This window comes from Lepidochelys kempii, chromosome 10 (assembly GCF_965140285.1).
Source record: "Lepidochelys kempii isolate rLepKem1 chromosome 10, rLepKem1.hap1, whole genome shotgun sequence".
Lineage (NCBI taxonomy): Eukaryota > Metazoa > Chordata > Testudines > Cheloniidae > Lepidochelys > Lepidochelys kempii.
Window position 1 is genome coordinate 37,880 of NC_136389.1, and position 27,968 is coordinate 65,847.

Sequence of the window (27,968 nt, forward strand, 5' to 3'; positions counted from 1 at the left end):
GTGATGGCGGGTGACGGTGAGTGATGGCGGGTGACGGTGACACAGAGCGATGGCGGGTGACGGTGACACAGGGCGATGGCGGGTGACGGTGATGGCGGGTGACAGTGACGGTGACACAGACCCATGGCGGGTGATGACGACGGGTCGGCCCAGGGCCGTGCGGTCAGGCGGACACGTGTTCCGTTCAGCCCCGGGTCCGCCCCCCGTGGGGAGCGCGGCGGCCCGGGCCCGCGGGCTCGCCCCGGCAGCGCACGCTCTGCGGAGGTCCGCGGGCTCGCAGTCGACGGACCCCACTGGGGAGCACGCGGCCGCCGCTGGGCCGGGCGAACGGCTCGTGTGAGGCCACGTGATTCCGAGGCGGGCGCTCCCCGCCCCCCCACCGCTGTGCGGGGGCCTTGTGGGAGCCAAGGGGTCCTGATTGAGTGGCGTCTTGCGAGTCCCTGTGGGCGGGTCCTGGTCCCGCCCTTTCCAGTCTGGCCCATCGACACCGCCGCCGTTTCCTTTGAAAGGCACAGGTGACTAACTCAGTGCCTATAGGAAAAATCCGCTCAGGCGCGGCGGCGGGGGCTGTCAGGGAAGGCGAAGCACAAAGAGAGTGGAGTGAGGTAGGGAGACTGCCACACGGAGCTTCCCGAATGGCCTCCGTTCTGGCGCTGTATTGGCCACCTCACGGCCCTGTGTCAGGAAGATGCGTGTAGTGTGCCGGACGGGTCCGATTGAGGGGAACACTGCGGCGGCGCAGTGGGACGGACGGGTCGGACTGAGGGACATTCCACGCCGCTGCGCTCCGCACCGAGCAAGGAGGGAGGGAAAGTCCGGACCAGAGACAAAGGGGGGGAGCCGAGTCGGGAACATCCGGGTCATTCGCCGCTGCCTCAATCCGGGACACGCGCGGGTGCTGCGGCCGCTCACGGTGAGGCCTGGCCGGGCGAGGGCCTGAGGGCGGCGGGGCCAGAGGTTGCAATGGTGACGGAGCCTGGGGCAGGGAAGTGGGTCTTGGGGGTGCTCGGGCTCCGGTTTCTCCTGATCCCTGAGCCGCCTTCTCTGGGCCCGGTCGCTCCCCCCCGCGGTGTGAGGGGGGAGCTGCTGCAGGGCCCGAGTACCGACGTGCCCCGGCCGGCCCCCATTCCCCCTGCGCACGGTGCGGGCCGGGCCTTGGCCTGCGAGCCTTGGGTGGGGACGGGCCAGCGGCCTGTGCCCCCGCCCGCCCCGGCGGCACTTGCGCGCGGCGGGCCTTGGGGAGCCCGCCTTTCCCCACCTGCGGGTCCGGAGCTCGGGCTCTCCCTGTCGGAACTCGGAGGGGCAGGGTCTGGGCAGCTAACCGGGCTGGGACGGGCCGAGTCCCTGCCCGGAGGAGCTCCTGGCCGCAAGTGCCTGTGGCCTGTACAGTAGCTCTCCCCGGAGTACCTTCGCTCTCGCGCCTGTGTAGGGTAGCGCCTGCCCCCAGCGATTTCTGACCGGGAGACGGCCCCTCTCAGCCCCACTTAGGGACTTACACTGGGTCCCTCCCTACTGTGAAGCATAAACCAGGAGGGCCTGTTGAGACACCAGCACCACTTACGGAGTGCAGGGACCGCAACGCTGGCAGGCGTTTCTGAGCACTGCCTTGAAAACTGTTTTACAGACCTAGTAAAGTTATGGAGCTGAAGAAGGTAATAGGGCTAATATCTGTGAGTTGCCTTTTGCTGTTCCACTGTGGATAAACCTCAGGGCTTCTGTATGTAGGCAAAGCCAAACACACGCTTTTTCTGTTAGTAGGGCATCAGTCCAGCATTTCGTCAGTCCAGCATTATTCTGATTGGATCCCATGCTTAGGCGCTCTCTACTCTTCACAGAAGCAGAAGGTTTTCACTCTTTGGACAAATTATTCATACGTGTATTTTCCTTGTGTGCTAATATTTAGCTTCTCAAATAGGAAGTGTAGGTGTGTAAGACTAGCTGTGTTAGACACTTTCATACTAGTGTTCTGCTGTGGGCTAAATAAGAATTGTTAAAGGTAACCAGGATGTAAAACAAAATGGTGATCCTGTAATTATTCCAGGCACCTGTATTTTGCCTTTGTATTTGTATTTGGAATACTGTATGCAAATCTATTTCCACAGGAAAGATACTGCTTTGGAGACATTGCATCACAGGGAACAAACGGATTCTTTGGACCGGACAAGCTGGGTAGCCAGGGAGATCAGTAATGGGATATATTGAGCAATTCATCTTTTGGATGTAGGGTTTGGCTTCAGCCAAAATAGTTAATGACAGGCAGATCTTACCTGTTGTTTTTTGATGTCTTATGTGAAATGAGTTTGGGCATCTCAGTTCAGTTCCTAGTGGGCAAATACCAGCATAACAAAAAATCATCACCATGGTTGGTGCTCTGAGGCAAAGAACTGAATAGGAAGTGGAGGCTAACCTCTTTATTATGTTTTCAAGTGGCTGTTGCAGGCCTCATCAGTCTTCATGGCTGCTAGCTCAGTTCCATTCAGCACTAGTAAACTCACCAAGTTTAGAAAAAAAAATATCAAATTTAACAGCACTTACTTCTCATGGGGAAAAGAGAAGACTCCAGATGTTAAGAAATGTGAGATGGAATTGCTAGAAACTTCTTATGCAGCTAATGGTCTCAAAAGCTAGTAGCTATAACTGAAAAATCAGGCATTTCAGGTAAAACTGCTACTCTGAAAGAAAACACACAAGAAACAGATTTATTTTTGAGGAGTGGTTTAGTGGAAAAGGAGATGGGATTCGGAGATGCTGGAGTGGTTCTTCCTGGTGCTAAAGTGTATTCCATGTAGTGGTTAGTTACCAGAAAGTATAGTAGCTGCCAAAGGCCTACCTCAAACAAACATGATTTCCTAGATTTCTAAATACCCTGAGGAAGAAAATGGCAAGTTTCCTTACTCATCTGCTTTATTTTTTTTTCATGTTTGCACTCTAAATACCTAGAGTATTTCATGGGGAAGTTGCTAAACTTCAAAAGGGAGGCTGCTGGAGAATAAGGAGAATGAGATCTCTAATACAATTCTTGGCTTGCTTGTGAATCTGGAACAAAGGGTTAAAAATTAGATGCGACAATTCCCCACAATGCATATAATACTTTATACATCTGTGGCAGTTTCTGTCTGTGGATTTCAATGTGTTTTTAGTTAATTTTACATTTTTTCATATCCCAGTTTTTCAGAAGAGTAAACAAAGGCAGAGATTAAAATGAAATGGTCAATTTCAATTGCATTATAAGTTTTTAACCTATATTACTGATAGGTTAAATTACTGAAACTGAAATGAATTAAAATCTCCAGTTTTACTTTCTGTGTTTACAAGTGCTTGTCGAAGTGGAAAGAAATACATGAAGTACACAATGAAAATCAATTAAGTATGAAAACATTTTGCCATTTTCACAGGGCTTGGTGGTTAGGATACTTGAGCTCTGAACACTGTAGAGGAATGTTTAAAATTTTAAATTTGCTATTGGAGTTTAAAGAGACAACATGGAAACATTCTCTTGGGCATACATTTTATAAAAGCTTTCCCCCATCAATTTAAATTGTGTGCCAAACTTGGGTTGAGTCTCTTTAAGTAAATAATTTGCCCAAAGTCATCCATTGTTATGGCACACCTGAGAATAAAACTCAGATCTAAAGACTCCATACTTGCACCTTAATCACTAGACAAGAATTCTTTGATTTTGTGCAACAAATATTGTTGTACTTTACTATTTTTCTGATTAAAGGTGGAGAGGAAATACTAACTTGTCTAAAGTCACATTTGGCAGATTTTTGTCTTGATTGGGTTTAATTTTTTTCTGCAAAATCTTCTCAATTTCTTGTTTCTGCATATTTCTAGCTAATTACTTTGAAAATCTGCAGACCATATACATTAACCTGTAAATAAGGAGGTCCATTTTCTATCTAGGAGTGTATAATAGCACCATAGTATTTGTAGATCCATTTGTAGTATTTTTCTGAGCTAATTTTTAATGGATTTTAAGGTAGAAAACTTGCTACGTGCCATGAAATCCATGTTCAGGTTTTCATACTCTGATTATTCTCTAGCCCAAGCGATATGTATAGATTGAAATGAATTCTAGAGCTTAAAAGTAAATTCACAGCATAAGGGACTTCATGCTTTCTTGTAAAATAATTAGGTCAACTAATAATTAGCCTCATTCGATCTATTAGTACATTAGTAAAATTTTCAAAAGCACCTATATTGCATTTTTTACAAGTGACTTAAGAGCCTAAATCCCAGTGACTTTCAGTGGAACTTTTACTTCTAAGTGCTTATGTCCTATTTGAAAATGGGACTTAAGCTTCTACGTCGCTTAGGTGCTTTTGAAAATGTTACCACTTGACTACTAGACTAAACTGCTGAAATAGCTTGGTGAGAATCCTGTACTATTTAAGGGCTGTGATTTATCTTTTTCATGTAACACTGATCTGATATTATAGTAATGTGAAAGGAAACTGATTTTTCTGTAATTATACTTAGCATTTAGAGCTTTACAAATATTAATTTAATTCCCCATGCTTCTGTGAGAGAGGTCTGAGTTATTTCCATACCCCACATGGAGTGTGGGGGATAGGTAGATATACTTATACAACCTAATATATTTGACTTTTTTCATGTAAATAGGATTTTGGAGCCCTTCTCAAGACTTAGTTTAATTTTAATCTTGAGGTATAAACACTTAAACCACTAATATAGACAATATTGTGTAGAAACCCTCTGAAAGTAGTCTGAATTTGTCTTGATTAATATGCTAAACTGATGAGTCAAATTTCTGTTCCAGTGAAATCTGAAGAGAACTTTCTACAGTTTCTTCTTACACTGTAAACTTGCTAGCCCATTGCACAGTGCTGCTGGAACAGGCAGGTAGCCTGCAGAAAGATGCACGAGACTTTACCTTAAACCAAAGATAGTAGCTCAAGGTCCAGTAAGTCGTTTTGTTGAGAACCTTGTTTGGTGATAGCTTGTAGGTACTCTGTAGGCTACAGCAGTCTGAAAAGCCAGAATCTTTGCTCACATATACATGTGCAATTTAGGACTAGTCTACACTTAAAATGCTACAGGGGCACAGCTGCAGTACTTCAGTGTAGATGCTACCTATGCTGACAGGAAGGTTTCTCCTATCAGCATAGGTAATCCACCTCCCTGAGAGGCAGTAGCTAGGTCGACGGAAGAGTTCTACATGGGGACTTAGGTCGGCTTAAGTGTGCCATTCAGGGGTGTGGGATTTTTTCACAACCCTGACTGATGTAGTTAAATTGACCTAATTTTCTAGTGTAGACCAGGCCTTAATCTGTTAACTTCATGGATCTGCATTTGTATAGCTGAGAGCAAAATCTGGCCCTTAATGTTTCCTAATGTTTGTTATGCTTTTCGATAATAAACTTAGACTGTAGAATTTGAAATGTTCACATTGATCAGTTACCTCTTTTCTGCATCTGATAACTTGGGATATTCGATTAGGTTGTAAACACAATTCGCTTTCTCAGTTTGTATAGTGATGGTATTAGTGTGGACCAGCAGCTACTTGCTGTATCTGTCTGGTAATGAGTCTACAAGTTCTTCAGTGGTTGAAGGGAAAGAGAGGCTGACTGCACAATTAAAATGCAAGGGCTTAAAAATGGCCACATGTGGTCAGACATATGGACCATCTAGCCCAATATCCTGTCTTCTGACAGTGGCCACTGTCAGATGCTTCAGAGGGAGAGAACAGAACAGGGCAGTTTATTGAGTGATCCATCTCCTATTGTCCAATCCCAGCTTCTAGCAGTCAGAGTTTTAGGGAGACTCAGAGCATAGGGTTGCGCCCCTGACCCCCTTGGCTAATAGCCATTGGTGGACATATCCTCCATGAACTTGTTTAATTCTTTTTTTTTTTTTTTAAACCCAGTTATACTTCTGACCTTCACAACATCCCCTAGCAACGAGTTACACTGGGAATTGAGTGAAGAAGTAGTTCCTTATGTTTGTTTTAAGTTAATTTAGTTAGGTGACCCCTAGCTTGTGTGTCATGTGAATGGGTAAATAAAACTTCCTTATTCATTTTCTCCACACCATTCATGATTTTCTAGACCTCTATAATATTCCCTCCTCAGTCATCTCTTTTCTAAGATGAATAGACCCAGTCTTTTTAATCTGTCCTCATATGGATGTTGTTCCATACTGCTAATAATTTTTGTTGCCCTTCTCTGTACTTTTTCCAGTTCTAATATATCTTTTTGAGATGGGGCAAGCAGAATTGCATACAATACTCGAGGTGTGGCTGTATCATGGATTTATGTAGTGGCGTTATATATTCTGTCGTCTTATCTCTTTCTTTCCTAATGGTTCCTAACATTCTGTTAGCTTTTTTCACTGCTGCTGGACATTGAGCAGGTGTTTTCAGAGAACTATCCATGATGACTACAATGTCTTTCTTGAGTGGTAACAACTAATTTAGACCCCCCACATTTTTTATGTAATGTTGGGATTATGTTTTCCAATGTGCATTGCTTTGCACTTGTCAGCATTGAATTTCTTCTGCCATTTTGTTGCCCAGTCACCCAGTTTTGTGAGATCCCTTTGTAATTCTTCCCAGTCTGCCTAGGACTTAACTATCTTGAGTGATTTTGTGTCCTTTGCAACCAATACAAAACTTTCACCATCATTCTCTTTAATGAACTACTGAATATGAATATATATGTCAGGGTTCTACTGCACATATTTCCTGATTCTTGCTCTGGGATTGATGAGTGTTCATCTATAAATGACACTGAATAAATTATTCCTTTCATAACATGATAGAAAATGTTTTGAAACAAAGTATTGGTCTCATAACGTGACTTGTATCCTATTCTCACAGCATCCTTTCCATGAAATCTGCTTTTGCTTCCACAAGCAGAACAAATGATTAGAGGCTCACACAGTATTCTTTGGGCACAGTATTTAACTAGCCCCACAAATGTTCTGGCATAGCAAAGAGCCAAATACATATCTCTACCATATTCATTTAACTTAATCTGTGTATGAGTGATTAGTTTCTAATTCTAGGGAAAGTTAGACCAACTGCAGAATTCTGGAAGCAGTATTATTACTTTATCTATTCACCCTATCCAGATCTCACTTTTTCTAATGAAATTTAGCTTTGTATAAACATGAATTTAATTGTTAGCTTTCAAGTTGTATTTGTGGCATTTCTGGAATATATGCATTCAAGCAAAACTAACTCTGAAACTCAGAAGTAGGACTGGATGGAAAGTTGTTGTGAAATATCATTGAATGCATTAATGTGTGAGTGTGTGTTTCTTCAAAATCTAATTTGATGCTGTTATTCAAGACTTGTATGAAGTAGGTGTCAGATCTCTTTGGACCTTCTTTGTGTTGCTCAAAGGGAAAATATTATAATTTTGAAGGTGACAAATTTCCAATTTATAGATGGTATGGCAAAGTAGTATGAACCAGTGTGAAGTTCAAAATGAGGATTTCTATAAACTGGAGTTAAAATGCTTTTCGATAATAAACTTAGACTGTAGAATTTGAAATATTCACATTGATTAAATTAATACCCAGACTGTTAATGTAACAGGAGGAAAGTAGTTGTAAACCCTTTTATAGATTCCTTCATCTATTTAGATAGATGGCAGTTAGTAATAGAAGACTAATGAGATGCTGTGTACTGAAAGAGGAACTGTTGAGAGCCCTCTGGCTGTCATACAGGTTTATGTATTTACACAAATGAAATTAAACAAGTTGGCCTGATTTTCTGAGGTGCTGAGTACCTGCAACTGTTCATGAAGCTGGGGGAATGAAAACTTTTTGTGAGGAGATTCTATGAGCTGCTTCTTACTGCCCATTTAATAAATTAACTCCTGGGCTTTTGGGTACCAATTTAATTGTCTAAATAAACCACCTTCTCTTGTTTATCACTGCTTTAGTTTCATAAAATCGCAGGACTGGAAGGGACCTCAAGAGGTCATCTAATCCAGTCCCCTGCACTCATGGCAGGACTAAGTATTATCTAATATTTCCCTTCTTGGATTTTGTGTGAAGCTTTCTTCTTTTTCCATTGTCTTAATGTGCGTCACTCCTCCCTCTTGTAATAATAGATCTCTGCTTTGCTTTTCTTTTTTCTGGGCTTGAGATCTGAAATTTTTTTGGCACATTTTGTTTGTGACCCTGATTCCACGGTATTGTCCTGCTTCTAGTAGTCTGTACTGCTTCCAGAAAGACAGGATTAAGTGTGGTCCTCAAGTCCAGTGTCCTGAAATGACACCTTGGGCCAACTATCTTGTGTATCTGCCAGCTTCTTTCTCTACAGGCTCACATCTGTACTCCTGTTTCTGCTCACCATTAATTGGTGGTTACTACTGCAGTATCATCAGATTGAAACTGATATGATCTTGATAGGATTGACATCTTAGTTGCTCCTGCGCAGAATAGTTTGTGTCCCAGCCAGGCAGCAGTTTACAGGCTACTTTCTACTGCTTTCTGGATTGCTGGTAGGGAAGCTCAGTAAGCATGATCAGCAGCATAGATGTCCTCCTCTGCAAGTGAATGCCACATCGGTCTCCTTAGGGAGACAGAATATTTGCACGCTCTCTCAAAATTTAAACCCCTATTGTTCCTGAACCTTTATCTTACTACTGGCAGTGTGGTATATGTTGTATCCTATTCTGACAGCATCAGAATGTAGTTGTTAAACTACTACTGAATTCCCTTTGCCAATGTAATGCAACTGTGAAACACAAGGTGGAGGTAGTGTTCTTGAACTTAATTCAAGTCTAGTACTTTAAGGCTTGTTGATACGGGGAAATTTAGTGGCGTAACCTATACTGGTAGAGATTAGGCCAGTAAACATCCCTGTGTAGAGAAGTTGATCTTAGATCAGCATTTTTCAGATGTGGCCACATGCAGCCACTGTGGACTTTTCTTGTGGCCACAGCCTTCTGGGCTGTTATGGGGTGGGGTGGGAGGAGGGGAGTAGCGAGTGGCCCCTCCCTGTTGCTCCTGGATGTACTGTTTTGGTGTTGATTGCTGGTGCGCCAGCAGGGGCTGGGTCCTGTCCTCCCTTTGGAGACACCTGGGGCACAATGCTGGAGAATCAGGCAGCCGGTGAGTTCCCCACCTTCCCAGGGGTGGTGGGGGTCAGGCTTCTGGCTTCAGCCCTGGAGTGGCAGGGTAGCAGGCTCTGGCCACAGGACTTTGGGCTCCAGCCCCCCACTGCCTCCCTTCCACTCACCCCATTGCTCCTGGCCCCTGCTGCCTCCCCCGATGCCTCCCTTCCAGGGCTTAATTTGTCCCGAGGCTTGACAGGGCTGAGTAAATGTGCTGTAAAAAGCAATACTTGTATGTTTGTTACTATCACTTTTCACAACAGACTTACTAGCTAGCAATAAAAAAATTACAATGATTTGGACATATATATTATATATTATATATTTGGACATATATATTAGCAAAGCTTTTGACACGGTCTCCCATAGTATTCTTGTCACCAAGTTAAGGAAGTATGGGCTGGATGAATGCACTATAAGGTGGGTAGAAAGCTGGCTAGATTGTCGGGCTCAACGAGTAGTGATCAATGGCTCCATGTCTAGTTGGCAGCCGGTATCAAGTGGAGTGCCCCAAGGGTCGGTCCTGGGGCCGGTTTTATTCAATATCTTCATAAATGATCTGGAGGATGGTGTGGATTGCACTCTCAGCAAATTTGCGGATGATACTAAACTGGGAGGAGTGGTAGATACGCTGGAGGGGAGGGATAGGATACAGAAGGACCTAGACCAATTGGAAGATTGGGCCAAAAGGAATCTGATGAGGTTCAATAAGGATAAGTGCAGGGTCCTGCACTTAGGACGGAAGAACCCAATGCACAGTTACAGACTAGGGACCGAATGGCTAGGCAGCAGTTCTGCGGAAAAGGACCTAGGGGTGACAGTGGACGAGAAGCTGGATATGAGTCAGCAGTGTGCCCTTGTTGCCAAGAAGGCCAATGGCATTTTGGGATGTATAAGTAGGGGCATAGCGAGCAGATCGAGGGACGTGATCGTTCCCCTCTATTCGACATTGGTGAGGCCTCATCTGGAGTACTGTGTCCAGTTTTGGGCCCCACACTTCAAGAAGGATGTGGATAAATTGGAGAGAGTCCAGCGAAGGGCAACAAAAATGATTAGGGGACTGGAACACATGAGTTATGAGGAGAGGCTGAGGGAGCTGGGATTGTTTAGCCTGCAGAAGAGAAGAATGAGGGGGGATTTGATAGCTGCTTTCAACTACCTGAAAGGGGGTTCCAAAGAGGATGGCTCTAGACTGTTCTCAATGGTAGCAGATGACAGAACGAGGAGTAATGGTCTCAAGTTGCAGTGGGGGAGGTTTAGATTGGATATTAGGAAAAACTTTTTCACTAAGAGGGTGGTGAAACACTGGAATGCGTTACCTAGGGAGGTGGTAGAATCTCCTTCCTTAGAGGTTTTTAAGGTCAGGCTTGACAAAGCCCTGGCTGGGATGATTTAACTGGGAATTGGTCCTGCTTTGAGCAGGGGGTTGGACTAGATGACCTTCTGGGGTCCCTTCCAACCCTGATATTCTATGATTCTATGATTCTATGTGCATATTTATTTTTCCTAAAGCTAATTAAGTATTTTAGGAAAAAGTGTGAGAGCGGCCGCCAAAAAATTTGTCCTGAGAACCCCTCACTTAGATGCTCTGCTATTTCTAACAGAACTTCTATGCTGTGTAGAGCCTTAAAAAGTAATTGTTTGCCAGTCCATCTAATAAATGTTAAAAAAGAAAATCTGTGGAGTTTGAAGAGTATTCATTCATCACTGCATGACTAACTTGAGGAGTTCTATTTGCTCTAACGGGCAACTGTTTGTTTTAGAGGGATTTTGAACATGTCTGGGATCGCCCTCAGCAGACTTGCACAGGAGAGGAAAGCTTGGAGAAAAGACCATCCATTTGTAAGTAGAACCGTACTCTCAAGTGGTTAACTTCTGCAACTTCACACTGAACTTGTGTTGTTCTGGTGTCCTTTTTTAATGTGAAATGAAACTATAAAGCAGCTGTTGAAAACTCCTCCTCTGATACATGAAGAAATGTCAAGCAAGTTGGTGTAGGTAGAGAGGGACTGCATTGTACAAATATATGTTTTGATGCTGCATCAGCGTTAAATGTACTTTCAGAAGTCTTACTTTGGGTTTCTGTTTTAATTCAGGGATTTGTAGCAGTACCTACAAAAAATCCAGATGGCACGATGAATCTCATGAATTGGGAATGTGCTATTCCAGGAAAGAAAGGGGTAAGACTTACTGTCAATTTAGTTTTCAGCATGGGAGATAAATGTTAACAAATTTTTAACAGATATAAATCATGAATAACTTTTAGTGCAGTTTATGAAATACACTTTAACATAAGTGTTCAGTTTTAATCAAATTCCAGAACTACTTTGGAAGCCACATGGAATAGGCACATAGGAACTGCCATATTGGATCAGACCCAATGTCCATCTAGTTCAGTGTCCTGTCTGTGACAGTGGCCAGTACCAGATGCGTCAGAGGAAGGTGTAAATAGTCTACAGTAATCATATATGGGATAATCTTCCCCTCTTCCTCCTGCGTTGTCTCAACATAGCCTTTAATACTTAAGCCCTGAAGCATGAGGATTAACATCCCTTTCAAAATATTGTCGTTAATTATAACCTATATAATTAATTATAACCTCTTACCTATATAAATGTCCAAACCCTTTTTGAATCTTGCTAAAATTTTCACCTCAGTGACATCCTGTGGCATGACTTCCACAGTTTATTACATGTTATATGAAAAAGTTTCTCTTTTTCACCTTTTTAATTTGAGCGTCCCCTTGTACTTTTGTAATGAGAGAGAGAGAGAGCAGAAGCTCGCTATTTGCCTTCTCTATATGTTGTTTTATTTGATGTTTTTATTATGTCCCTCTTATTCATCTCCTTTTTAAGGTAAATAATCCCAATCTTTTCAGTCTCTCTCCATAGTTTTTCCTTGTTCTTGATCATTCTCATCACTCTTCTCTGAACCTCCTTTAATTCTACAGTATGGTTTTTGAGACAGAGTGATCAGTACTTTACAAAGTATTCCAGGTGAGACTGCACCATTGGTTTATATTCCATGGCAAAAAACTATGCTAATGTAGAGTTAAGGTTGCTTGGTAGTATGCTATCCCCTTAAAGAACAATGAGTTGAGCAAATTCAAAACTTGTGAAAAACAGGAAATGCACTGTTAAGGTAGCCTATGGAACTTTAACTCTGTTCCCTTTAACAATGCCCCATTATGCCCTTATAGTTTACTGTGCGAACCCTACAGTTGCTTCATCTCCTTTTACAGTTCTTCACCTCCTTTTACAACCCATTCACTCTCACCCACAGGATTCCATCTAATACTGCTAAGGACAAAAAAGGAGGGGGAGTGCTTGCCCACCCCACCTTGCTTCTATTCCTTTGGGGCTGGTAGCCTATATGAATTTGGATATGCTTCAGGTGTAGCCAGTGTATTAGGTGGTATGTACGCTAACAGTAATAGGGCCACTTGATAGAGCTGTGTTTGTGTTCTGAGAACTTGTGAGGGTTACTTTGAGGTGTGTGAGATCTATATTTTGCACCCTCAGATGTGTGTGAGCAAAAGGAAGAGGTGCATGTGTACCTTTTAGGATCCAATATGCATAATTTCAGTGTAAAATTGTGTACATTATATAATTAGCAAGGCATGTGGTTTTATTACAAGGGTATTGTCAGTAGCAAGCTGGGATATGAGAGTAGTTAAGCATTTATTATCTGCTTGCATACCCTGTGGTCAGTGTCCGGTGTAGCTGTGATGAAAAATGGCTCTGCTTGGTAGAGGTATGTTTGTGAGAACTGTGGATTACTTTGAGGTTTGTGACCTAATTGTGATCTGTTTTCCACCCTCTTGTGTGTGAGGAAAGGGAAGAGTACATATGTACCTTCAGGATGCAATATGCATCATTTCTAGGTGGAATTGTTGGTTATCTCAGTAGCAGGGCATAAAGCCTTTATTACAAAGGATATTGTCAGTAGGGTGGTGGAATATGAGAGGATTCTAATGCTTTAGTGATGGTTAAATGAAAGTGTATGTTGAGATGGTATCCTGAGAGTAAGTGTAAGTAAGTTGTAAAACGCTGTGAAATGGTTCTTAAATTGTACCTGAGTGGTATTCTTTCTAGGGAGTTGGCCAAGTGTCTGAGTGTACAATCAGATCTGGAACCTTTGGAATCTTACAGTGTCAATGGCCAGTGTGTACAATGCCTCAATGTGTGCATACTCAAAGAGGGTAGAAGAAAGGTGGCATGGGCAACCTTTCCCCCCCACTGTTTGTCTTTTAACCGTGTTAGATGGAACCCTGTGGGTGAGAGTGATTGGGTTGTGAAAAGAGTTGAAGAGCTTGTATATTTCAGCAACTGTGGGCTTGGCAGAGTATAGGTATGTATGTTAAGGGGGGGTCTATTGGGCCAGTGCTGAAAGAGAGCAGAGTTAAGGTTGCATGGGCAACCTTTGCTCAACTCGGCTTTCTGCAAGGGAGTGACTTACCACTAAACTACTGTAACTCTGCGATAATATCATTTTTTGCCATTGACTTTCCTAGCTTTTTTTAAACAGGAAAAGATCTGTTGGTAGGAGTTAATAGTCATTTAAACAGTTGTACATATGTCCTGCAATTCGCATAATACTGAGCCAGCCAGCCGCCCTTTCCCTCCCACCACAACAAACACACCTCCCTATCCATGCCCCTGACTCAGTCACTGTGGTCCCCCAGCCCATAAGCAGGGAATGCATCTCCCTGGAGTCCGTTACCTGATAAACAGATTTTCTGTTGCTATTATTTCCTCCCCACCTATAACTTGATTTCTGGGTAGTTTGTGTAGCGAAGGACAACTATGTTACGGTGGAGTGTTGTTTCAGAATGGTTGGAGGGTGGAGTTTGTGGCTGGGCCAGTGAGAGAAACCACAGATAGGGTGGTTGTTCCAAACTACTGATAATCTTATGTCAGAGAGAGATCCTCTGATCCCTGTCCAATCGATGTGCCCCATCTTGAGAAACAGTGAGGTGCCAGTGAATCACCACAATGTTGGGTAGAGCACAACCTCTAAAATCAATGGGTAGATGCTGCAGAGTGGGCAAAACATGATGCCATCAAAGTCCACCTCTTTCCATGCCAATCAGCCTGTAGTCAGCAATCCCCATGTCGTGGCGCACGCCTTGATCTTCTGCAGACTTCTGCCATCTTATGAATCAGGAATCACACAGAATCCACACTGGCAACAGCACATTTCCCCCCCCCCCCCCCTCGTGGTCAAGGTACCTGCACTGTCCCTTCCAAACCCCCACACTGCATGTATTTGGAAACACCTCATGAATCTGCCCCCAGACCAGGAAGTAGCCACTTCCACTCCCTGCCATCTGTCCCCCAGTGGCTAGTAAAATAGACTTTTTTCTCAAACAGCCAATCCAAGTCTTGCCTCTCCCTCCCCCCCAAAGGCCTTTGTCTCTGGCTCCTTCTGACTTGATAGAACAAAGATTATGGTTTGACTGACTGACTGACTATTCTGCTGTGTTCACTGGAAACCTCTCAATAAAATAAAAATGTTATGTTGTAACAGCTTGTAGTAAGCAACAAAGATTTAATAATTCATTGTACAGATGTACAAAGGTTGGGACTAGAAACCTCAGTGGTAGGGTATTCACTGTGAGCAATGGTGTTGGCACAGTCCCTTGAGCAACCTAGGCAAGCATAAGGTGGATGCATGGAAATCCTAATATTTTTTTTCTTTATTATCAGACACACAACATAATCCTTCCAAAATGCACATCTACGAAAGCAATGAATGTTTTTTCTTAAATACTATTCGCAATTTGGGTCCCCCAAAGACTTAGTGGGTGCCATGCAGTACCTTGGGTAAAAATTGACTGAGACTATTTTGACCCACATCACAGCAATAGTCTGAGCTCTAGATCTGTGCCAAAAAAATAATAATCTAGAAACATTTTGAAAAAACAGCTGATTTTTTTTAGGGCTTGTGTCTCTGGAACCTCTGGTTTAAATGACCCCAAATTTGGCTCATTCACCCTGCACAGAACTCCCATGAGGTTCAGAAAAATCCAGTAAAGCATGTGCATTTTAGAGCACTTAAAAGTATGATTCTCTAAACAAGAAGGATACAGGGATGATGGAGGGAAAGGGTTCCTCTACACATCCTCTCCAGTGCAGGAGGCTCTGAAAGGTGTGAAGCATTAATTTCAATGTGATGTTGCCAGCTGAATGGCAACACCCCATATAGATGAATACAATCTGAAACAATAGCTGTGAGGCCCGCTGTACTCTACAAATGTACATTGGTATAACTATATTGCTCAGGGGTGTGAAATCCACTATACTGAATATCCAGCACTGTGTCAATGGGAGGACTTCGCCCTTTGGCATAGCTACCACCTCTCACGAAGGTGGATTAACTGTGCTGATGGGAGAAACTCTCTCTTGTAGTAGTCTTCACTGAAGCGGTGCAGCTGCGCTGGTGCAGCATTTTAAGTGTAGACCTGCAAACTGTTCCATTCATCTCCATTGGTCTTGCTATTCCCCTCCTGAGTGCTTTAGAACTTATGAAATGCATGAAGGATTCCTGTTTTCAGCCCCTCATCCAAAGGAGCAGGACTTCCCCAGATTCTGGCTCACATAGGGAACAGGGAGGGGGCCTGAGACTCTCCCAAAAGGGCAGACACCCCAGAATCCAACTTAAATGGGGGAGGGTTGAACCACTGTAGGTGGGCACCGGCCCCCCCAGATCCTGGCGCACACAAGGAGACAGGTAGTAAGGGGCTCACACACTGTTAGGGGAGAGGGGGGTCAAGGCCCACCACAATCCAGCTCATGGGGGGGCAAGGAGGAGGTCTCTGACCTCACTAAAGCTGCAAGAGTTCACCAGATCTGGGCACACACATGGGAGGGGAGAATGTGGAGCTGACAGATGCCGCCTGTCCCTGTTTCCCCCCAGTTTTCTTGCCACTCACCCCCATGCAGCCTTCCCAGAGCCCCACACTTCCACTCCCCTGAGCCCCTAACAGCTCTCCCCTTTTCTACCACCCATCCCCATTTATCCCCTTCCACATCACCCTTCTCCCCTTGCTGCAGGCCCAAACCTCACTTGTCTGCTCCCTAATACCTCATCTTTCCTAGGAAGCATTCACATGTTTAATTTTTCATCCCAAAATTCTTTGATTACATTCCATCCAAAACAAAATTGTCACTCAAGACTCTCAAATTGTAGCAACCTCCAGCCACTCAGTCCAAAACTTTTTTTCCTTAGATGGGGGTTTATGCTTATTTTACCCATAATTATATTAATTAAAGGGTGAATCCATAGCCATCAATGTCAATAAAGTCTGTAATTCATCCAGTCATTAGTACCTGTCAGTTTAACGGTACAAAGCAACAGAAGGAAACTGTTTTTTGGAGGGTTAACTCAGAAACCCTTTGGTCAAATGACCCCAAGCTTGGATCACTAACACTACCCTGTATCCCCATAAGACACACCAAATTTCAAAGCAATCTGAGTAAATGTTCAGATTTTAGTGCACTTACAAGAGTCAAATTTAAAGCATATAAAATAGTAGGAATGGAAACCTTCAAGCTTTTTTCCCCCCTGTATCTGCATGCATAACATAAAAATGTATGGGCATGTCTTCACTAGCAATGTTTAAGCACTCCCGCAGCAGCACTTTAATGTGGCTGTGTAGTCACGGCTGAAAAAAAACAAAACAAAACCCTACCTCCACGAGTAGCTCCCAGCGCTGGGAGCACAGCCTACACTGCCACGTTACAGCGCTGAAACTTGCAGCGCTCAGGGAGGTGTTTTCATACCCCTGAGCAAGAAAGTTGCAGTGCTGTAAGGTGCTAATGTAGATAAGCCTTTAGTTTGCTTAACTACTTTTCCTGGTTTGAGTCCCCTAAAGGTTTAGTGGGTGCCATGCACAACTTTTGGTAAAACTTCACTGGTTGAGACCATTTTGACCTACAGTATATCAATAGTTTGCTCTCTAGCTCTGGACAAAACAAGACCACATAGAAACTTTTTAAAAAGTGGCTGTTTCTTTTTTCAGGTCTTATATCACTGCAGCCCCTACCTCAAATGACCACGAATTTGGGTCACTAACCCCCCCCCAGAAGCACACCAAATTTCAGAGGAATGCGACTTAGCATGTTGTTTTTAGGGGATTTAGGTTGAACTTTAAACAGAAGCTGTGAAGCAACCTTAACTATAATGCTGACATAATAAAGGCATTATAATATCTGTGTATTATTCTCCATCCCATTCCTTACACATCCTAGTATCACTTTTTTTCTTTTTTTGACTATAGGTGCACATTGTGCAGAGGTCTTCATTATCTGTAGTGATGCACAGGACTCTTTCCTGAGTTAATAGTTAATTTAGAATCCTGTAAGGTGTATGAGTAATTTAGTCTCTTCTCGCCGAAATGGGTATTACTTCATATTTATTGACATAGAAGTTCATTTGCCATCATGTTGCCCATTCACCTACTTGTTTAGGTATCTCTGAAGTTCTTCATAGTTCTCTGATCCTAACTAACCAAAATAAATTTGTCACCTGCAAATTTTGCTACCTCATTATTACTCATCCTCTTTCAGGTAATTAATAAATATATTTAAACTTTAGATCTAGTATGGAATCCTGAAGCACCCTGCTGTTAATGACAAATATCTCTTCTGAGTAACCTGAGTATTTGGACAACTTGCTCAACGTTACTTTGCAATCAAATTGACATCTGGTTTTACTTGGTATGAATTTCCAAACTTGCAAACCTAAAATTAGTTCTTGATGCTTGTATAAAAATATACAAACTAGAAGGAAGATCTCTCAGTGAATGAGATTTGCCAACTTAATATGTAAATCAGTTATCCAAAATAAGAGAATCCCCTATAATAGCAGATAAAGGCCTGGTCTATACTCAAAAGTTAAGTTGATCCAGCTATGTTGCTCAAGTGTGTGGGAAGAATCTACACCTCCTGAGCGACATGGTTAAGGCAATCTAACCCTCAGTGTAGACAGTGCTAGGTTGATGGAGGAATTTTTCTCTTAACCTAGCTACCGACTCTCAGAGAGTTGAATTAACTGCTGATAAGGAGAACCCCTCCCGTCTTGTGCTGCTGCAGCGTTTCAAGTGTGGACAAGCCCAATGCACCTTCTCAAGTATAATTATGCCCTCACTAGATTGAGTAATATCAGAATGCCTTCCTAGCTTTTACCGTTTGTTCTAGAATTTCTTTCTTGATATTCTTTCCCTTTTAGATCAGATTTCACAATGGAAACAAAATAGTGTTTCTTTTACCATTTCCTTCCACCCTCTGTCAGATATTTGTCTTTTGAGTGCAAGCTCTTGAGGACAGGGATTGGGTTGCCTTATGTTTGTATGACGTACAGCATCATGAGATTTTGAACCTTATTGGTGGCCAGAGGCACGTTAGCATTTAAATAATAAAGTATGTCCCCTGTTGAGTTCAGATGTGTTCATACTAGATGTCTTAATTGACTTATTGGCAAACTGAAGTGTTTATAAATCATGCTTACGTGACAGAGCAAGTTTTAGGTTTTTTCAGTCAGTGCCTTCTCTACATGTAAGGTAACTTCTTGACCGTATCTGTATACCACTACTTGCCTTGTTCATACACATGAACCCAATAGGTACACCGATGCAGCTGTGAGATATTATTGCAATGCTAAAAACTGACTTGTACTCTTAAACATCTCATATGATTTGCTGACTCTTAAAATATAAATTCCCAATCGTAGCTCACCATATGAACTCAATTAAATAAATTGCTGCTAGTAGCAGGAAAGATGTCTTTCTGACAAATGATTAGAGTTCCGTGTTGGCTACATTTCTTTATGGTAATGTACATCGCCAACCACAGACAAACTTTGGGATTTCTTGTAAAATAGGTACAGAAATCTCACTTCAGTGCTTAGATATCATGGTGGGTGATCTGTTCAGCAAATGGCAGAACTTTGGCAATGAGAGAGGTCAGAAACTGAAGAGTACTGTACCTGAATCTGTAGGAAGGAGGTAGAGTACATGCACCCAAACTACAACTCACCCAGGATGATGCAGCTCCCTTACTGGTGCCAGAGGTACTGGGGGATTGTAAGTGACCAAGTATTTAGGGCCACTGTCTTGCATCTTACATGGTGTTCCCTAATGCAACACAGTGCATTGGTACAGGACTGGCATGATGGGGAGACAACCCCTACTGAAGCAGTGACCCCACTTTTTGCAGCACCTGAGTACTCCTTTAGTAATCCCCCATTGTGAAATTTAGTGAGAAGTGGTATGACTAGTCTGTATCTAATTCATCATCCTTAAGGGGTATACCTAAGTAACTTCCTACCTAAATGACAAGAGGCCACACTAACCCAGGTGCAGTGGCAGCAGATAGAAAACTGGTGGCCTGGTACCCTATTACCACAGGAATGTGACTCAGGTAGCTCAACCAACTTCTTCATAGGGGGATGGCCTGTAAAGACTCCAACACCCTAGAGAGACATAAGGAGACAGCCTCTAAAGATACCTTCACTGTTCCATCAGTGACTGATATAATCAGCACCAACCTTCTTGGAACTTTCCATGTGTGCCCATGCTGGTCTTCGGGATGAGAGCAGCTTCATCTTTTGTGGTTTTTCCTCACGGGAGGGCATGCAGTGAAGGTTGGATTGCAACATTCTTACTGTCATTAAAAGCATGGGTGGGTGGGGTATTCTTAGTGAGAAACTGAAGATTTATCAATGATAATAGTGTTAGTTAGGATTGGGATATTAATAATAGCACAGTAACAATACTGAGGGAGAAATGTGAGACTTTTGAAGAACAGTTGCTTAAAACAAAGTCTAGGAAACAGTTAATTGAAATTAACTTAGTGCCTTAAAACACAAAATACATTTTAAAGAAGGAAATTAAAAAAAAAGTTTTTTTAAAAAACCTAACAATAGGTAGGCAGAGAGGCAAGTATCCTATAAAAAATATTAAAATAAATATATATAGTGTAGCGGATAGTCATGTAATAACCCTATTTGTTGTGCTTGAATGGTTTTTTTTCCCCCTGGCATGCACCTTTAATTTCTGTGTCTGTTCTCTTTAGACTATAAACTCCCCATCTATTTTGAAAGTGCTTGGCATACTTTGGGTGTTACCATAATCTAACTAACTTTGCTGAAATTTCCTGACAGACACCATGGGAAGGAGGCTTATTTAAACTACGGATGCTTTTCAAGGATGACTATCCCTCCTCACCCCCAAAATGTAAGTAAAGTGACAGAATACCAGTTTCTAATAGAATGGTGTTGAATCTGAGTGCTTATTGCTGTATGAAAAACTAACTACCTGCTTTCTGCTGACAAATTGGAGGACAAATTGGAGGATTGGGCCAAAAGAAATCTGATGAGGTTCAATAAGAATAAGTGCAGGGTCCTGCACTTAGGACGGAAGAACCCAATACACAGCTACAGACTAGGGCCCGAATGGCTAGGCAGCAGTTCTGCGGAAAAGGACCTAGGGGTGACAGTGGACGAGAAGCTGGATATGAGTCAGCAGTGTGCCCTTGTTGCCAAGAAGGCCAATGGCATTTTGGGATGTATAAGTAGGGGCATAGCGAGCAGATCGAGGGACGTGATCGTCCCCCTCTATTCGACATTGGTGAGGCCTCATCTGGAGTACTGTGTCCAGTTTTGGGCCCCACACTACAAGAAGGATGTGGATAAATTGGAAAGAGACCAGCGAAGGGCAACAAAAATTATTAGGGGTCTGGAACACATGACGTATGAGGAGAGGCTGAGGGAACTGGGATTGTTTAGTCTGCAGAAGAGAAGAATGAGGGGGGATTTGATAGCTGCTTTCAACTACCTGAGAGGTGGTTCCAGAGAGGATGGTTCTAGACTATTCTCAGTGGTAGAAGATGACAGGACAAGGAGTAATGGTCTCAAGTTGCAGTGGGGGAGGTTTAGGTTGGATATTAGGAAAAACTTTTTCACTAGGAGGGTGGTGAAACACTGGAATGCGTTACCTTGGGAGGTGGTAGAATCTCCTTCATTAGAAGTTTTTAAGTCAGGCTTGACAAAGCCCTGGCTGGGATGATTTAATTGGGGATTGGTCCTGCTTTGAGCAGGGGGTTGGACTAGATGACCTCCTGAGGTCCCTTCCAACCCTGATATTCTATGATTCTATGATGGTAGGGTGGAAGTTTTATAACACTTCATTAATTATCCTGGATGTTTAATGCCTTTTATAGTTAAAACTGAAATGGTTATAATCCTTATTTTCATGTGCGTTTACATACCCATCTTTAGAATAAAATTTTCCCTGGCTTGCCTCTTTAGAAAGTTTAAGAAAGCCGTTCAGCTGCTTAAATTCAGGGAGATAGGAAAAATCTGTGGGTTTTTTTTTGGTTTTGTTTGTGTTTTTTTGGCTTGAGGTTTTTTAGGGGGAAAGGGATTGGGTTTTTTAATTAATGATCACTTTTTTCTAATATGGTTCCAGTAAATATGGCTCAATTTTGAAACTTGGCATAGTTGTCACTGACAACTGTTGCATCTGCTAAGTTTTGTACTGAAAATTGTGTATTGTGCATTCTTGATAGAAAAGTACCTTAAGTTAAGAGGATAGCACGTAAGTGGAAGCAGTGTGAATGTGTGTGTAGCGAGTGCATACTTGTTTTGAAAGACCTCCATAAGCTGAATAGACATACAGCAACAGCTCTCAGGCTACCTAGCTCCAGATTTTTCTTCATTCTGTTTTTTAAAAATCTAGTTTTAATTAAATATTAAAGATGGGAGATCAAACTTTCAAAAGTTAGGATTATTCTATCAATTTTTAACTTAGCAAAGTTGTCTACCTCATATTTTTCTGTTCCTTTCCCTTAAATGTTCCCATGTACTATAAGATACCCAGTTGGTGCAGTGTTGTAGTAGTAATAATTTTTGGAGTGTTTTCACTTTAACATTTGATATCATAATCATAACATTACATTAACATTAATTTGGCATTTTTTTGCATGTGATATGTGTACAAGACACGTATTACATAAATAATTTTTTCTTTGCAATTTTTTATCCTACTGCAAGCTGTAGAAACCATTTGAATTTATGATTATCTTTGGTGTTCGTAATACTGGTATTCTGGCTGTAGAGTCAATACATTCTGCTTTATGATAGCTATATAGCTACTACTGATCATAATGTTCCAGTATCCATTAGGGAAATCTTTAGGAAAACTGTCTTTTAAAATTCATGGATATTCTCTGTCTATGGAGTTCTGTTGCCCTAGCTGATCACTGGCTTTCTTGAACAAATTATTTTTCAAATCTATTTAAGTTACCATACAGCTTTTTAAAAACAAGGCTGTTGCTTTTTGATGTCTTTAGCATCATCTGGGGCAGGAATGTGTTATCTCACATTGATGTCAAGATTTAAGTTTTTCCAATTCAAACATAGGAATGGCCATACTGGGTCAGACCAGTGGTTCATCTAGCCCAACATCCTGTCTTCCGACAGTGGCTGGTACCAGGTACTTCAGGAGGAATTAACAGAACAGGGCAATTATCAAGTGGTCCAATCCCAGCTTCTAGCAGTCAGAGGTGTAGAGACATCCCAGAGCATGAGATTGCATCCTGACCTTCTTGGCTAGTAGCCATTGATTGGCTTATCCTCCATGAACTTGTCCAGTTCTTTGTGGAATCCAGTTATGCGTTTGGCCTTCGCAGCATCCCTTGGCAATGAGTTCCACAGGTTGACTGAGTGGTTGCATGAAGGAAGTACTTCCTTATGTTTGTTTTAAACCTAGTGCCTATTCATTTCATTGGATCACCCCTGGTTTTTGTGTTATATGAGAAGGAAAATAACTCTTCCATATTCACTTCTTCCACAGCATTCATGATTTTTAGATATCTATTATACCTCCCCCCCCCAATGGTCTTTTTCCTAGGATGAACAGTCCTTGTCTCTTTAATCTCTCCTCATATGGAAGTTGTTTTTTGTTGACATTCTCTGTTCTTTGCAATTCTAATCCCTTTTTTGAGATGGGCGCTCAGAAGTGTATGCAGTATTCCAAGTGTAGGCATACCATGGACTTATATAGAGGCATTATGATATTTTCTGTCTTATCTATCCCTTTCCTAATGGTTACCAACATTCTGTTAGCTTTTTTCACTGCTGCTGCACAGTGAACAGATGTTTTCAGAGAAATATTCATGACGACTCCAAGATCTTTTTTGTGACTGGCAACAGCTAATTTGGACCCCATCATTTTGTATGTCTAGTTGGGATAATGGATTGAATGTGATGCTCCCTGAGAGAGTACAATATGCCACCTAAAGGTTTCTGTCCTGTTTCTTCAGGACCTTGGAAATTTATCTGATGTGTTTAGGCTCTTTCTTCAGTTGATCTCCAATTTAATGCTGGTGACATAACAGAGAGCCTTTCTTTTCACTTGTAAAAGTATACAGCAGGCATTTGGAGAAATATCAGCTGGCTTGAAAAATTCTGCCAGTATTAATGGAATTCCTCATTTTAAAGCTAGGGAATATTTCTGAAACTGTCTTGCTACAGAATCAGTCATCTTCCACTTTGTTTTTAAGTCCTTACAAAGGCAACAGAGATATTAAACACAATTTAATTTTAGGGACAAAATTGATTGTACAACCTAAATGGAATAGAAATGTCCTGATTTAAATATAATTTAAGCTTAATTTAAAATTCACTGTTGTATTCTGAATGCAGTTATTGGTCTTGTACATAGATAAAATGAAACAAAAAAAAAAAGATGGAAACTTAAAATAGACAAACTTTTAGTAAGGAGACTTTTTAAAGGTATTATAAATGTCTCTTTAATGTAACACTTGCAAAGAATGGGGGGAGTAGGTGGTGAAAATGTATAGATGTGGTCATCTGAGTGGATGTGCTTCATTATTTTATGAAGGAGTGTGGAGTGTTGATATAAGTAGTATTACTTTTTGGGCCCAGACCATCACAAAACTACTCTGAATAGAGCTTGGTGAAATAGCAAGAGAAACTGTCCTCTGGTGTAAGAGCTGTTGCTTGTGGCAGTGCTTGTTTTGGGAACTGTATTTCAAAGCAGGATGTTTGTTGTGCTCCTCCTCATGTCAGTGCCTATTAGTGTTCATACAGCAATTTAAACATATAAAGAGTGTTGTGTGTTAAATATTATCCAGGATACTCTTTCAGTCCACCGTATTTCATAGCAGTGGTGGGATCTTAGCTCTGGGAGGAAGCAGTAAAGGTTTGGGTGAGCTGCTCTGTACAGAGTTCTTTTAAGTAATAAGTGATCCCCTGTACATTTTCACTGCACTTAGTGTCATTTAGCATTAATGAAATCCTCCTATCTTAGCATGAATAATAGGTAATATTGTTCATTCAGAACATATTTTGGCCTGGATTGATTAACATAATCAGTAATGTGACTGAGATCTGGCGTGGAGATACAAGTAGACCCATCGAAGGAGGGAGAACTAAAGGTAACTGCACTGCAGAAAAACTTCATGGATTTTCTGAATGGGATTGTGACAATGGGAGATTGGTTGCCTTGTGGTATAGGGGAAATGGCCAGCTTTACTAGAAGTCGACTTTTTATATGTTCTGATTTAATGAAACTTGGTTCAAAATCTTAGATTTGCACATAAAGAACTCTTTTCTTCCTTAGGTAAATTTGAACCACCATTATTCCACCCAAATGTGTATCCTTCAGGCACAGTGTGCCTCTCCATCTTAGAGGAGGATAAGGATTGGAGGCCAGCAATCACAATTAAACAGGTCAAAACATTCTTCTGTTAAAACTGTACACCTTTGCTTGCTTTGTCAGCTTAACTTTTGTGTGATTCTCAAATGTCTTGTGCACAATTCTACATTTTATTTATAGAAGTTCTGAATTGTATACGTTTCATAGTAATATTTACATAAATTATTTTTTTCCATGTTTTCTTATACAGATCTTGTTAGGAATACAAGAACTTCTAAATGAACCAAATATTCAAGACCCAGCTCAAGCAGAGGCTTACACAATTTACTGGTTAGTAGCTGGATTTTTATTTATTTATGTAACAAACACCTTGACTGGCCTATAGCTGTTTGTAAACCCTGGGTCTCCATTTGTGTGATTGATGGTGAGACAGGTAAAGCAGCTTCTAGAAAATAATTTCTGGGTCTGCTTTATGTAGAGATGTTTAGTTCTATGCTGTAACCTCAACAAAACAACCAACTAACTTCAAAGTTAAGGTTGAAGGTCCAGTGATAGCAAGGCAAGTTAATACAGTAGCATATAGAGGCCCTAATGAGGAATCAAAGTCCCATTGTGCTGTACAGATATGTAAAGAGTCCTTGCCCCTAAAGAGTTCACAATTCTAGGTTAACAAGACATAACAGTTGGGTGAAATTAATGTGTAGAGGCAAGGGAGAGGACGGATGAGTTAACAAGTCCTGTACAGTAGCTACATGCACAATCATTCCTCATTACATTCCTAACTGTAATGAACTGGGGGGTTCTGTAGCCATTTTGGTCTTAAATTAGTGGGTTTACAGTTATTTTGGGGGAGTTTGTGCAGTGTATATGGGGCAGCATAGGAAAGAGTATGGAGATCTTAGTGAGAAGTGGACTTATGGGTGGTGACAGCTGGAACTTTGTCAGAATGACATGGCATTGGATGCAATGAGGTTATCCGTTTGAAAAGTAGTGTAGGGCTAAGCTGTGAAATCTTAAAGATAAGAAAGAACATCTCTGATTGTCTAAGCAATCTTCTCTGAGATCCTTCCTGTCCCATAAGCAAAGAAACACAGAGGGCAGAAGATTCTGAAAGTGAATTGCTGGCTAGTAAGTGGTGCAGGATGGAGAGCTTTCTTTGCAGAACATTGTTCCACCTTCTGTGGGAAGAGGCGGCTGCATAGCTTGGATGACTTCCACCTCAGTAGAGGAGGGACCAATCTCCTTGGGGACAGACTAGCTAGAATAGTCAGGAGGAGGTTAAACTGATAGCAAAAGGAGATGGTGGAAAAAGGAAGACATGAGCACTCAGGTGGCAGAAAATTGAGATGTTGAAAACAAAATGAATCGAGGAACCAAAAGACATGAGGGGAAGAAATTTTTTAATTGCCTATAGACTAATGCTAAGAGCCTGGGTAACAAACAAGAGGAATTGGAATTGCTCATTTATTAAACTGGTACCCAAATGCATGGTGCTTCATAAACAGGTGTCCTTTTTATATGAACTGTTAAATGTCCCTGTTCAAGAATAAATTTCCCTTCACATGCCAATGCTTTGTTTAGATTTCTGCTGTACTGTGTTATTTCACTACTGGCTAGTTGTTCTGCAGTAGTAGCTGTGTTGTAAACTACCAGTACCAGTTCCACGAATTATCTTGTCTTTTTCTTCCTTTTAGCTATAGGAAAGTAAGTTAAACTGCACATCTATACACAGCCTTCTAAGCCCAGCATCTTCTCTTGCCCGACTTTTAGGGTGGGAAGAAAGGGCTGTGAGACCCTGAGGAGAAACCCTGTAATTTACCAAATCTTCAGTGAGATATAACGTGTAAGAGAAACTTTGGAAGAAATGACATTACTTTAGTATGTAGTGTAGTGGTAACCGTGTTGATCCCAGGATATTAGAGACACGGGTGGGTGAGGTAACATGATATACGTTAGTATATGAAGAGCACTTAATGAAATAATAGAAATGTCATGGTATTTTCACAGACATCTATTCTGTGGCGAATCTAACAGAGTAACTCTGTAAATGTCTTGTCTCCTTCCACAAAATGCTTTTGCTTCTGAGATACAATCTTCTTATTTCCTGCAGCATACCCTACTGGACAGATGTTAGTGAGCTCTGTCTTAACCGGGCTACCAACCTGTTTAGACTAGTCACTTCTTTCCAAACAAAATGGGTCCTGCAGTGCAAATGACCCTCTCATTAATTAAATGAGCAGTGTTTGGACAGTGAGCTGCTGGTATAGCCAAGATTTTTTTTCTGTTTACCCTTTGGACAGTTCAGTCATGGGTTTTCCTACTGTCATGAGTACATAAGATACTTCATCTTTTCCTAATCTCTCTTGCCTTAAGGAATAATTTGAGGGTCTCATATTCATTGTGCAGCTTGACATAATTGACATCTGAAATGTCTAATAACTTTTTTTTTTATATCCAGCCAAAACAGAGTGGAATATGAAAAGAGGGTTCGAGCACAAGCCAAGAAGTTTGCGCCATCATAAGCACCTGTCATACAGCATCTTAAAAAGGAAGGGATTGGTTTGGCAAGAACTTGTTTACAAAATTTTTGCAAAATCTAATGTTGCTATGTACAATTAATATTCACTTAGGGGAGGGGGTCGTATGTGTGCCATTTTCCATATTCGCCACTTGTATACAGTTCTGAATTCGCTGAATTGCCCCCAGTTTTTTCATACAGGGTCTCTTCCTTCAGTCTTTTGTATTTTTGATTGTTATGTAAAACTTGCTTTTATTTTAATATTGATGTCAGTATTTCAACTGCTGTAAAATTATAAACTTTTATACTTCTATAAATTCACTAGTATCTCTAGTTACTTTGCTATCTGATGCAGGCATGCTTTAAAATGTTTAGAACTATATTTAGACTCTAGCTGGCTGTATGAAAAAATCATACCCTCCACCCCCTTCCCTTCCCTTAATTTGTTTTTCTATCTTTCAGAAACTAGGTTGTTATTGCTTAAGAGCCTCAGAGATCCAAAGTCAGCCAGCATCTTGATTCTGCATCACTTCCTTTTGTGTTTATATGGCGTTTTGTCTGTGTTGCTGTTTAGAGTAAATAAACTGTTTATATAAAGGTTTTTGTTTCATTATCTTCATTGAAATGATAAAAGGAGAAAAGCCTTCCAGTTAAATATAGTCTCAGAAAGCAAAAT

At 41.6% G+C, this 27,968-nt stretch overlaps 1 protein-coding gene across 4 annotated transcripts; it reads left to right on the plus strand.

Moving 5' to 3' along the window:
• Positions 1 to 542: 542 nt before the first annotated feature.
• On the plus strand, positions 543 to 27,890 carry UBE2I (ubiquitin conjugating enzyme E2 I). Of its 4 annotated transcripts, none has more exons than XM_073361562.2 (7): positions 563 to 913; positions 10,856 to 10,934; positions 11,189 to 11,272; positions 20,256 to 20,328; positions 24,739 to 24,848; positions 25,025 to 25,104; positions 27,233 to 27,890. In XM_073361562.2, the coding sequence occupies exons 2-7, from the start codon at positions 10,869 to 10,871 to the stop codon at positions 27,294 to 27,296; spliced, it is 477 nt and encodes a 158-aa protein (XP_073217663.1). In that variant the 5' UTR covers positions 563 to 913; positions 10,856 to 10,868; the 3' UTR covers positions 27,297 to 27,890. The 4 variants fall into 4 exon arrangements, with proteins under 4 accessions (XP_073217662.1, XP_073217666.1, XP_073217663.1 ...); XM_073361563.1 differs by lacking the exon at positions 563 to 913 and adding an exon at positions 1,288 to 1,652; XM_073361565.2 differs by lacking the exon at positions 11,189 to 11,272 and having other exon boundaries at positions 557 to 913.
• The last annotated feature ends 78 nt before the right edge of the window (positions 27,891 to 27,968 follow it).